The 13809-nt window shown below is 35.6% G+C and overlaps 1 protein-coding gene across 1 annotated transcript in view; it reads right to left on the bottom strand.

Annotated features, from left to right (window-relative positions):
- Window positions 1-13809, bottom strand: part of Col5a2 (collagen type V alpha 2 chain) — a 143291-nt gene that overhangs the window by 13680 nt on the left and 115802 nt on the right. Inside the window, exons 32-45 of the mRNA XM_045148173.1 lie at window positions 12382-12426; window positions 11982-12080; window positions 10603-10710; window positions 10260-10313; window positions 8151-8204; window positions 7882-7935; window positions 7195-7248; window positions 6322-6429; window positions 6152-6205; window positions 5569-5622; window positions 4809-4970; window positions 3864-3971; window positions 2681-2788; window positions 1585-1638 (exon numbers count right to left, since the gene is read on the bottom strand). Of these exons, the coding sequence (XP_045004108.1) occupies window positions 1585-1638; window positions 2681-2788; window positions 3864-3971; window positions 4809-4970; window positions 5569-5622; window positions 6152-6205; window positions 6322-6429; window positions 7195-7248; window positions 7882-7935; window positions 8151-8204; window positions 10260-10313; window positions 10603-10710; window positions 11982-12080; window positions 12382-12426 (1116 nt within the window). The remainder of the gene's footprint in view (window positions 1-1584; window positions 1639-2680; window positions 2789-3863; window positions 3972-4808; window positions 4971-5568; window positions 5623-6151; window positions 6206-6321; window positions 6430-7194; window positions 7249-7881; window positions 7936-8150; window positions 8205-10259; window positions 10314-10602; window positions 10711-11981; window positions 12081-12381; window positions 12427-13809) is intronic.

Raw genomic sequence — 13809 nt, 5'->3', positions numbered from 1 at the left:
AATTCCATACATTCTTTCAGAAAATTGGTCTTGGAGCATCAATTCCTTCTTCCCATTTAAAAAGCACCATTTCCAGTGTTAGGGGGAAAAAGGAAACATTATACCACCTTCAATCATTATTATGATGCAATGCCTCAAAAAGTAAATACTTGTAGGCAGCCACCATGGATGCGTTCAGACACATATTTCATTTGGAATAAAGCCATGCAAAATGTGGATAGCAAGAGACTGCTTATGTAACCCAGACGACCCATCAAACAAGGCTTCAAATGCTATCTCCTTAAGTAAAAGGGGAGATAATTGTACCATGAGCATGTTTAAATGTAAATATTTGACTCAAAAAATATATAAAAATATAGTCATACTTTATCTTCTGCCAGAAATTAACTTCTATTTGGCTAATTAATTTTGTACCCAGAATGAGCTTGGACATCTAGCTTAAAGAACACACACAAAGAAACCATTCCAAGGTTTAAGAAACAATAAACATTTAAAACACAACCACATTCAGGATATATCTGGAATTACTTCCATTGTTAGTTAATTTTAAAACTTGTGACCAAAATATTGTACATAACTTAAAATACAAAAGGGGTTTACTTCATAAAAATAGATAGAACAGATAAAAATAGGGAGTAGATAACCAAATCTGTGAATAGTTTCAAAATTCCTATTAAAGGGAAAAACCGCAGATAAGTAGAGAGTTTACAGTCTCTGAGTTATGATGGATAAGGAGAGTCTTGTCCCAATGTTCCCTAAAACTCTTTCTCCTCTCCTTGCGTTTTTTTTTTTTTTAAATAGGGAAGTGCCCTGGAGTATCTACCCTGCCTTGGTTTATAAGCATGATATTTAGCATATAAATGCCAAACAGTATAGATGTTAATCATATTGGAAGTACTTAAAAACTGAGATCCAGAAAAGTTCCTCAGCTTCATGTGCCTCATCACTTAAGAAATCCAGGTTGCAACCAGGTCTGTGTTACTGGAAGCCCTTTTGATAATTGGAGTCCTGAAGTGGACAAGCCATCACATCATAATAAACTTTGGGTTAAGGAGTTGGTTGTCTTTGGTAGCCTTATATGGGAATCTGACACATACCACTGCCAGAAGGGACAGAGCTGCAGGTACAGTTGGCTGAGTTTCAGTTCAGCACATCTAATGCACTTTGTGATATGTAAACTGTGACAAGCCATACGGCTTAAATCCTCAGCATTCACTACTGTTAGAGAGTGAGTACAGAAATTTAGATTTACTTGGTTCTATTTCAGCTTTTATACTTTCGTGAATGATTTGAAAACTTAGAACATTCCTCCAAAGCCTCTAAGATTATATCAAACATTACAATAATTTGCTTTCATTCTTTTAAACATATGTCACCATACTTGGCCATGTATCAAAATATGATTTCACTTATATGATTTTTTGAAAGTTATGATTTTATAAAAATTTCTGTCTCTATCAGGAAAAAGTAGAGCTACATTAGAGCTATGATGGAAAGGGGAACTTTGGTTTAGGTAATGCAAAATTATAGGAACTTCAGATTTATGTTTGTCTAGATAATTTAAAATAGTGACATTGTTCTTACACGTTCACCAACTGCACCATCCCGTCCTGGAGTACCATCATTGCCAGCTGGACCCTAAAAAAAATAATATTTGAAAAACTACTTAACTGAGTAATCTATTAAACTATTATTTCAAATGCCAGGAAGGTAACATCATGCTTTAGACTTCTCTTTAAACTACAAATCATGACTTTTAGGAATCTCAGTAGAAGAGATAATACTGACATATCTTCTTGTCCATTCAATTGCTTACAAAATTAACATAAGCTTTCATAGTCTAATTCCTGTTTTGAAAAAAAGAAAAGTCCCCAAGTACCTTCAAATACACAAGAATTGTAGTGCTATTGTCTTATATTTTGTCTGAATTACTAATAAAGGAATTGTTTTCACTTTACTTCTTATAAAACAATATTTTTAAGGTTTTTTTTTAATGACAACTATGTTTATCTTATACAAAATTTCATTTTGAATTGTATAATCTTCTTGGTCCATTGTATTTCATTTTCCAGAGCTACATTTTTATTTTTTATAAAAATAGTTCTGAAAGTCATTCATTAGCTATTTCAAGAAAATCTGTTTGGTAATTCACTCATTAAATTGCTGACCAGAGGACATTCTAACCATTTAAGTTCTCAAATTGCCTGCCAAAAAATAATTTCCTCCCAAAAGAGCCTAAAGGGACATAACACCCATAATGTTACTTTATGGTGATAAGAAAAATGCTCTCTACTTACTTTCTTCTTTTTTATAGCTTGCAATAGTTACATTAATCCTATCACTATAATGCCTGGCAATTTTGATAAATATCCCACTTCAGATTGAAATAATAACAAGGGAAAAAAATGAATGGATGTGTCCTTTAACCTTCAAAACAATTTGCCAAATCTAAATCAACCAAAATGCTCACTCAAGACTAAAAGGTCAGTTCAAGGCCTTCCTTTCCTTCATGCCATTATTTACTCAGCTCCCTAGGGAAGTGGAGTCTATGAGACATCATCACTAAAATCCTTTCTCAGGTCATAGGTGCAGTCAGTTTCTCAATTTCTAACTGTATTTCTCAAGAACTGTCACTGTCACATCCAGCTAAGAAAGAAGTGATTTTCACTGCAGCACTCACTTCTGGTCCAGGTTCCCCTACAGGACCATTGGAGCCTGGGGGTCCAACAGGTCCAGGTGGGCCTTTGTCTCCTGTTGCACCAGTTGGTCCTACTTTTCCTGGTGTGCCCTGAAATTGAAGTGTAAATATGTCAACTGCTTTTGAAACAAAACAATAAAACCAGTTCCCATAAGACTGCATTCATTCAATAGTATCGCAGGCCCTCCTAGCAATATTTGTCCATTACCTTACAATACCAATGCCTATTAGAGGCATGTCCACTTCGTATTCCTTCACATTTCTCCTGACATTTAATAAGGACCCAAAACCATCCCCCAGTAGCAGCTCAGGTGTCCACTGTTTAATTAAGTCACACACAGTTAAGTCTAACTGCCCTTCTAGAATCCGTATCACTAGCAAGACACAAGCACGTCCATTATCATTCCTGACTTTATTTTATTTTTTGCTAATCTATGTATGTGAGGAATTTTATATTCCAATCCTTGGCCTGATTCTGATAACATTAAAATAAACCTTAATTCCTAATTTCTTGGCTTTGACTTTCTCAGCAGTCTCCCAGTTGTAAAACCCCAGAAGCATATCTCTGTCTACATTCCACATAAAAACAATTTTCCTTCAAGCACTGTAAACATTCAGTGGCAAAATTTAGTCTCTTCAAAGCAATATTGAATCAACCTTTTATCCACATGCCAAAGAATATGAAATTCTTAAGCCCCTCCCCCCACCAGGGCACAGCAAGTTGCCTTCAGAGTCTTAAAGTTCACCCCATAGTCACCTCTATTATATTAGTGCAACTATTTCTTCCCTTTGATGGTTTAAGGTAATGCATGGGTGTTTTGTTAAGCATGTTTATTTTAAAAGACACTATCAACTCACCAGGAGAATATACCTCCTTCTCTAGCCCCAACAATCTTCTTTAATTTTTTATGAAATATTTATTTGCCTCACCAAAACCCCAAATATGTGCGTGACTACCTCTATAGCCTCAGGGTTAAAGAAACATGTTTTTCAAACAGGTTGTAAGACAGTTAAACATTTTACATTTAAGATAAAAGGCTTTTAAGAACATCAAAATTAGTATCAGTTCAACTGCATAAATCTATTTATGAAGCAAAAAGAATCATTTTCTCTGTAAAAATGATATTGTATGTCAGACGAAATATTGGTGTTTGCACCTACTTACCGCTGGGCCTGGCAAGCCAGGCATGCCTCGCTCTCCGCGTTGTCCAGGCATGCCAACAATCCCTCTCTGCCCAGTTGTTCCGGCTGGACCAGGGGGACCATCTGGACCCTAATATTGAATATTAATATAATTACCAACTCAACACAGTGAAATCGAGTCCAAGGAATCTACAATAGAGTTTTACAGATTCGTGCTATGAAAAAGCTCTCTATTTCATAGAACCATGTTGAACAGTCTTAAACTTTAATTCACACAAAGCATCTAATGGTATTAAAAGATGAAAATAGTTTATCAATTAGAAAAGAACTCAATGAATAATGTGAATATTGACTAAAAACAGAGAGAACTTCGAATAATTATTTTTCTTCTTTTGAAAATGATAAAATTTTAAAAAGTAAAGAACATGGTAACATTTAGAGGTGTTTAGATGTTAGATATGTCTCATTTTGTCTCATTTTCTTCATATAGCAGAAATTTCACAAAGAAATTTTTTGGTTTAGTTTGGGTAAACCATGTCCATTACTGTTTTACATGTATGTATGTGTGTGTGTATATATATATATATATGTGTGTGTGTGTATATATATATATATATACATATATATATGTATATATATGTATATATATATATATGTATATATATATACATATATATATATATATATATATATATACACACACACACACTTACATACATACACACACACACACACACCTGTTTATAGCAGAGAATTGCAAATTAAACATGTATAATGTATAATATAGTATAATATATAAATAAATATATTATAAGTAAATATAATGTATAATATAGTGTAATGCTCTAAAAGGACTTGGGAATATACTCAGATTAATATTTCAACAGACACTTAGCATAGCAGTGACTATCAAGTGTCTTTCCTTACAAATATCTCATGTGAAGTTGGCCTGAAATATATAACTTACTGGTTGTCCATCTTCTCCTGGGTCCCCTTTGTCTCCAGGGCCACCAGGTGGGCCAGCTGGTCCTCTATCCCCAACTCGTCCATGAGAACCAGGGTCCCCACGAAGACCTGGAGGTCCTTCCTTCCCTGGCTCCCCTGCAGGCCCTGCAGGTCCTTGAGCACCCTGGTGTAATATAGAAGGGAATTCTGAGGAGGGCGAAGCAGAAACCACATAAAAGGGATTGACACAATGGGCTCTGCCTCTAGTGGAGATAGCAAGCCTCACAGGATCATCTTCCTGGGAAGTAACCAGTCATGGAAGGGAAGAGCAATGCCCCAGAAGAAAATCTAAATTTCATTTTTACATAATTTCTTTTGAATCATTGTTAAAAGTATTAAAATTATTTTCAATTTTCAAATTTATTTAAGGTCCTGTTCAAACTCTGGATAAATGTATATGATAGGGTTTGGTCCTAAAATGTCATCTACTAAAAACATTTCTAAAGTGCTTTCTAGCTGAAATGAATGATTAATACTCATGTAGAGTAATAACCAAACACTGGGGTTCAAAGAGGACTTGGAAATTAGTGCTTCCAAAAAGCTGTTGATCATTGAATATGAATTTACTTTGATTAATATAATATCAGAATGAAGTATTGCACTAAGACTTATCAAGCAGGAAAACAAATCAGCAAGGGATTAAATAAAAACAAAAATATATATCTGTATGTATGTGTGTGTTTATTTCATTATCAATTATTTAATTCATTAAGTTGACTTACAGTAGGGCCTGGGGGTCCAACTCTGCCAGCAGAACCAGGAAAACCTGTAGCACCCTAGGAATACAATGTTATGTAACCAGTTTTTGAACAATATTTTAATTAGGTATATCTATTTTCCTGGAATATTTTTTATACACTTAGCTTTTTGATTCCCTGCCATATTGTAACCACATTTCTTATTCTACTCATCAATTATATGCTGTTTAAAATTTGAATTAATTTGTGCACAGTATATTATTTTTATTTCTACTTTTAATTTAACAAACATACATAAGTAGAGCTAAAAACACATAAATAATTTTTTTGTAATCAATTATATATGAAGTGTTTTTGCATTATTTACTTAGCCTTCTTCATAGATAATAAATTACTTATGGCACACATGAAAGCATCTGGGTTTTCAAGATTGCAAAACTGACTTCTACCCAGACCTCCAGCTCAAGTACCCTTTGTACTTATTTATATTAAGTACAATACGACTGAGAGATATAAAACTGTTTTGTACAGTGTTGGGTGAAATCCAGAAATCAATAGCTACCTGAAACTAGCTCTATAAGATCCCTAGAATGTCAAATTGACTTACAGGTGGACCCTGGGTTCCTCGGCCACCTTTCAGTCCAGGAACACCATGAGGACCCTAAATGAAAGGAAAAAATGAGAAGCAACTGAATAAAGCAAGTAGGTTTATTTACTGTGCACTCTGCATATTGAATGCTGGTGTCAGAATATGCCGTACTTGATTTGTAAACTTACATGTGGGCCAGGTGACCCTGCTAGCCCTTGGGGTCCAGGAGACCCAGCATCTCCCTTTTGGCCTGGCTCTCCAGGTTCACCCTTGACTCCAGGTTGCCCATCAGGACCCTGCATGAAAGTATTCAAATTAGAACTGATAATAATAATAATAAGTGATAAATAATTTCATTATAGTTACTATTTATTTAGTCATATATTTTAACATGTTTGCTTTATAATCAGGTTTAAGCAGAATAGAAAAAGCTCCCATAAAATCTTTGAAGACTTCCTTAAAACAACAAATTATCCAAATATATTTCTATTACAATGCATAATTGCATTGTAGAAAAACCCTAGGGGCCTTTTAACTTCCAGAACCGACCAGAGTATGCCTTGGTCTCTGGCCAGAGGGAACTTCAACCTTCAGAAAGGCCTAGGCTTCCTCAGTAAGTTGGGTCTTCGCTGTGCTTGCACTATAGGGCTATCTATCTCCAGAGGAGCCACCCTCAAGAGCCCACTCGCCCCTAGTGGCTCTGTACTGAACTCATGTTGAAGCAAACTGCCCTGGGACGTGCCCTGGTTCTCCAGTCCCGGCAGGCTGCTCATGCCAGCTTGATAGAGGCTGGATCAGTACAGAGACAAGCCCTCGTTGTTCATTTACCCTACAACTTTCCACCACACAGAATGTCACATGTTGATCTACAGGCTTTCAAGCTTGTCACCTGGTTGTTGCAATTTTATTTTTAAATAAAGTTTCCAATAAAACAAAAAAAAAGGAAACTAATTTTTTAAATTAATAATATCCCTTCAAAAATATAACAACGATACTTAAACTCATTGCTCTCATAGGAAAAAAGTGTTACCTTGTTAATTAGGGATATTTGAAATTTTTACCTGGGGTCCAGCAAAACCAACAGCTCCAGTTGGGCCATTTTCCCCACGAGACCCCTAAGAAGAGATAGAGGTTACTGAAGGTTTCATTCATGATTCTAAACAAGATCAAACTTTAAGACAGGATTGTATAATTTGGTACAGTTAATTGTGTCTAAAGATAAATCAGATGTACAACTTGAGGCAGATTCATAATGATGAAACTATGATAAAGATCATTGAGCAAAATCTCAAGTTAATGGTCTGAAAGGGTCTTAATAGATTTTGAAGCTGATATTTTAAAAGTTTAAATTGAACACCAAGAAGTTATAAATAGCCTAATCTAAAAGGCATGGAAATTATCTTGGAGGTTTGATAGATAAATGAAATAGTTATATCAACAGATGATAGATGGCAGACAGATTATAGATAAGGTGATAGATGGATATAGATAGATGATAGTTATTGATAGATAGAAGATAAATAGATTATAGAGAGAAAGATAAATAGATGATAGAAAGAAGATGATAGCTATAGTTAGAAGATAGATAAATAGATGCTAGATATAGATAGAAGACAGATAGATAGATTATTGACTGATATGTAGCTATATAGACAGACAGATGATAGCTACATGAATATACAAGGTAAAAGATGAATTGTTTTATTGTTCAATCCTATACTGAAGTACATCATGAGATTTTTACTTACAGGATTGCCACGGGAGCCAGGAGGTCCAACTAAACCTCGAGGTCCCGGTTCACCCTAGAAAAGAGATTTTTGATGGTTATTATCCAAAGCAGTAGCCAAACAATACAATTTGTAGGTAATCAGGTACCATATGGATGGATATTAGGGGTGAAGTTTGAGGTGATCTGTCTCACCTATGGTAGTATTTTATGAAAGAGAAAAGTTTACAAAAAGAGCTAGCATGTAGGCCTGATGATTTTGAGTCCATAAAATGATAATTTGCAACTTACCTTTTCTCCAGTTGGACCAGCAGGACCTGGAGGGCCTAAGGGCCCTGGAAGACCCTGTCAATTAACAGAACATAGACATACTGAGAAAAATAATTTAGATAAATGTTCATGTTTAAACAAACAAGTAGGCAAAAATAATGGCATTTTGTTATAGCTGGTTGCTTTTGTAAATCATTATTTATAACAAATGACACTGACTGTACATTTTCAAGGTTTTTTTCCATTGGTCATATTTAAAAGCAATCAGATTTTTAAATTTTCCCTCCTTCTCTCTCCCCCTCTCCCCCCTCTTTCTCTCCTCTCTAACTCTTGTATATTAGTTATGTTTTTCCTCAATTTCTTAGTGGGCACTGACCTGTAACCCCCACTACCAGCTTGGGGCTACCATCCACAATGAGCTTTGGATCAGAGAAACCTACAAGGTTTCCCAAAACAATGACAGACTTCTGTCAGAGTACTTGATGACCCACCAAAGGCCAGCGGTAAGACCCTATTGCTGAAGACTCCATACTCAGCTGACACATAAAATGGAATGGCATGGCTGGAAGCCAGGAGAGAGTCAGTCCCCAGACAGTCACCATGTCTAGTGCCAGAAGGTGCTACATGGGTGACTGGGGGAAATGACCAATATCTGTCCAAGCAACTCATTGTCTAACCTAATTAGCAACGAATAACCTGATGTGATGTCCTTCCAATGCCCTTTACACTAGAGGCCCTTCTCCATGAGATTATGGTAACCACGATGCTATGTTTTCACACATGAACCATTTCCTCATGTTAGAGTGGTTACAATAATTCAAACACTATCAGAAATTTTTAGTGTTTGAGTTATTGTAACCACTCTAACATGAGGAAATCATTCATGTGTGAAAATATAGCATCTTTCTTGACTTAGCCTTGGAATTGCAAGAGCCTGTAGTATTGAACTAACAAGCATTAAAAGTTGGTTTCTAGCTGGGTGTGGTGGTGTACACCTTTAATTCCAGCACTCTAGAGGCAGAGGTAAGAGAATCCTTGTGAGTTCAAGGCCAACCTGAGACTACATAGTGAATTCCAGATCAGTCTTGACTAGAGTGAGATCCTACCTCAAAAAACCAAAATACTAAAATAATAACAATAACAATTCCTGACAAGAATTTAAACAATGTTTTGATATCAGCCAACCTTCTCAACATTCCATTTATTCAGCCTTCTTATTTTTTTTTTATTTTGTTTATTTTTATTTATTTATTTGAAAGTGACAGAGAAAGAGACACACAGAGAGAGAGAGAGAGAGAGAATGGGCGCATCAGGGCCTCCAGCTACTGCATGTGCCCCCCTTGTGCATCTGGCTAACGTGGGTCCTGGGGAATGGAGCCTCAAACTGGGGTCCTTAGGCTTCACAGGCAAGTGCTTAACCTCTAAGCCATCTCTCCAGCCCTCAGCCTTCTTATTGTTGAGAACAATAATGAGGACTGACTATACAGTATTTTTTTTTAACTGCTAACATCCAGATTATTAAGAAACATATCACAACTTTGGTAGCTAGAGAACTCTATTCGTCTGTGCTAGAAGGAGGTTCATTAATTAGCATTTTAACAAAAACAGACATTGTATGTGCAATTTAAAGATGATTAGCAAAGATTTGATGAATACAGTGGCATACACTTATCATCTTAGTACCTGAGAGGCTAAAACAGGAGGACTGCTATTACTTTAAGGCCAGCCAGGGCTATGTAGTCAGTTACAAGCCAGTCTAGGCTGTAGAGTAAGACCTTGTCTCAAGAAAAAAAAAAAAAAATCAGAGAGAAAAAAATAATAGAAAGAGGTGGGGAGGAAAGGGGTAAGAGAAATCCTATTACTTTCTTTATATAACCTCTTTCCACAGCAAAATTAATTTTGTTTCATTTCATTCTTTCAGTAATGACTTTATGTGTCAGACTATACTTCCAGATAAACAAAATAAGTACCCACAATTGATCCACATTAACTCTCAAATGCTACCTTTCTTCTAATCCTGACAACAAAGAAACATAACTGACTTAAATTTATAAAAAATTAAGTAAATTTCAAATGATAGAGCAATGTTGGTTTCTAGACCAAGCCAGAAAAACATCCGTGCTCACTTACTCTTGCTCCATCATTTCCAGCTGTGCCCTCAGCACCTTTCTCTCCTATGCCGCCCTGCAAAAACAAAAAATTCCATTTGTTCATTAAATTACTTGTCTGTTCTGTACCTTTATGATGAGAAACTTTATGAGGGCAAGGGCTCATAATTAATTTTCTTTGTATCTCTACCTCTCCAAGATAGAATGGCAACTGGCTGTATGTTCTCTCATTAAATATTTATTAGAAGAATAAACAAATAATTTATGATTCAATCTGATAGAAACAAAAAGTGTGTTTAAGGAATCATTATCATATAACATCTAAAAATATGTTGACAAAAATTTAAAAAATAAAAAAGACTTACTCGGTCACCCTTGGGACCAGGAGTTCCTGCAATTCCTCTTTCCCCTGGCATACCTTGAAGACCTGGTGGACCTGTGTCTCCAGTGGTACCAGTTGGACCAGGATTGCCCTAAAATGAATGATGAGACTAGATGAATATATGAACTGGAATTGTGAAGTTTCTCTTTTGATTGGTCAAAAATTGTTGGAGGTAAGCAATTTCATAAGGCTGTATGTGTATCCATTTTGCATTTCAGAAGGGTTTATCTGAATTGGTTATCTAAAAATTTAAAAAAATCAGATTTACTTTATGATTGGGGGCTTATATTTCCAATGAGAGAAGCAGGAAATTGTATATCAATTCAAATGTAAAAGAAAATCAGATGCTAATTTAGATAAAAATGATAGAATTACTCTTTGTTTGGACTTTATTGGCCATACTACAAAGATACTAATAGAGAAAGAAGACATTGTATTCAAGGAAAAAGAAATATTTCCTTCTTATTTATTTAAGATACTGTGGCATTAAAATGGTTTCCTATACAATTTTGCAATCAAGTTAAACTCAACCTTATTCATTCACTGTGGACTCTGAAGATGACATAGGCTCTCATGTTACGTGATCACGAAAAGTTTTCCTCATCTGTGTACTCTAAAGTTGCCTACATTATCTTCTACTAATCATGAAATGGCATTTGAAAGATTACTGTTTTTATCATCTGAAAAACTGTATTTTTAGAATTCAAAACCCACAGATTTTTATATAAGTAGTAAAAACATCATTAAGGAACCAAGAAAAGGAAAATGAAGTGCATGATTAGGAATATCTTCCATAACTGATGCAGTTTTCTATTTCTTTTCTGTTCCTTCATAAATGCTTCAAAATTTTACGTTAGTAAACATTAAGAATGTTTGTATGATGTATCTTCTGATTCCTTGGCCCATTATTCCCATTGCAGATCTTTTCAGTTTCTTCTTTAACAGCCAGGAAAAAGCCTAGTGGATGCTAGTTACACATTTGCTGAAGAGGAAAGTAATTTTTTCAGTTAATCTAACATAAAAAAACAAGATTAAATACACTTTACTACTAGCTGATACTTTTATAAAAACTATTTTATTATTATTTATTTATCTGACAGGGAGAACGAGGGAGAGAGAGAGAGAGAGAGAGAGGAAGAGAATGGGTGCACAAGGGCCTCAAGCAACTTCAACCAAACTCCAGAAACATGTGCCACCTTGTGCAGCTGGCTAACGCAGGTCCAGGAGAATTGAACCTGGGTCCTCTGGCCTCAGAGGCAAAGGCCTTCAATGCTAAGCCACCCCCATTCCAGCCTGTAGCTGGTACGTTTTGAGCAGTGGTAATAGAGCTTTCTAGAACACCCAGATCATGATTGTACTTACTTTGGGCCCATCAGGACCATGGCCTCCAGCCATCCCCTTTTCACCAGGAAGTCCAGTTATCCCAGGTTCTCCTCTTTCTCCAGGATTTCCTCTTTCTCCCTAGTATAACATTAACATGTCAAATAACCTCAGTCTTTGCTCTAAAACAAATTGAAATGTCTCTGGGCATTTCTACTGAAAAAGAATTTAGAGCAGAGCCACTAAAATGGCTCATTTTTTTCCCCCAATTTAGTACTGAGAAATGAATTTGAAGTAGAGATATGCTGTTTTCATAGAACACAATATTTTCCATAAAATTGTTATTTATCCAGTAGAAGAATTTAATAGAGTAAAACACATTAAAGATAAAATATTCCATTTTATGTAGGAACTGGTGGGAAAGCAAAGTGAAAATACTTACTCTAGGTCCTAACGGGCCAACTGCTCCAGGGTCTCCAGGAACACCCTATAAATATGTTATTGAAAAACACAAGAAAAGCTTTGAGCCTCTTAGACATTTATTAGAAATATTTCCAGATCATACATCAAGTTTACTTAGATGAATGATTATAAGGTTAAATAAGTTCAAAATAAATATTGAAGAATAAAAATATGTATACTTTAGAAATAAAAATATTGCATACATTAGATTGAAACATTTTTTCCAGAAAGATTTAGGTTATACGCAAATGTATGATATTTTTGGCAATGAGAAAAGACAAACTATTCTCTCACAAAGAAAGTGTATTAGGTTTTGAAAGCCAACAGAGTATATGCCAAATGTCTTTTATTTCCTAGGGTAATTAAAGATGTTTAAATAGAAATAATATAAAAAGTAATTGAGAGCTGACCTTCTAGAAGTAGAAAAAAATTGAACTCTATGTAATTTAGTGTTTCTTGAGCATATAATACATACATAACCTATTAGGAACTGTGAGTTCAAAATTGCACAGCTATATCCACATGGAAAGTGCTAGTTTGTTCTTCACTACAGGAAGCCATGTTATGTCAAAATGTCTCTGTTTGTTAGAAATGATGACATGATCCAGACATCATTGGAAGTGGATTGTCCTCACTACAACATGATCTCCAGAAACCCACATTGGATCAACAAGCATCACTCCCTCCCACAAAACCTTTCTTCAGCCTCCCAGTAAGTGTTGAAGAGCAAATCCAACCCAACTGAGGATCTCTTTAACCCAGAATCCTCCAGACTCATCTCCAGTGCTCATCTTGTACACACTCCTGATTTGCTGAGTTAATTGCTCCTTACACTGTGCTGCACTGATCACCAAGCATGTGCACCTGCTATTTGTTCTCATCTCCTTGAATGTGTACTCACCCTCTCTCCTCTTCTTTGTCATCAATCACCTCTCAGACCTCACACCAGATACTACTCTGTATTAGAGAAACTTTTCTTAAACCCTTCAGTCTGGATTTTTGCATGTTTTATGTTTCCACACATATAGTGCCTCCTTTGTTACTAGATCATGCTAGATTATTGTAACTGCCTTCCTATCTCCTCCATGTCTACTAGGACATGTCCACATCCAATTTGTTGAGCTGGAGAAGGCCAATGCTTAGTAGAGACAAGCATATAGAATGCTCACCAAATACCTGTTGAATGGCAATAAATGAATGGCTCAAAGAAACAAACATAAATCCATGTGCCTGAAAATGACGGAAATGAGTGTATCTATTCATAATTGTCAGATCTACACAGTAAAATGCTACTGTATATACAGGAATCAAATGGCTTAGGTTCAGATCATATTAGTTATATTACATCTGCATGATGTTCTTTCCTTATTTGTAAATGGTGATAATGTTATTGCACATCAAAGAGACT

Source organism: Jaculus jaculus, chromosome 4, assembly GCF_020740685.1.
Source record: "Jaculus jaculus isolate mJacJac1 chromosome 4, mJacJac1.mat.Y.cur, whole genome shotgun sequence".
Classification (NCBI taxonomy): Eukaryota; Metazoa; Chordata; class Mammalia; order Rodentia; family Dipodidae; genus Jaculus; species Jaculus jaculus.
This window is presented reverse-complemented; position numbering and strand designations above follow the sequence as displayed.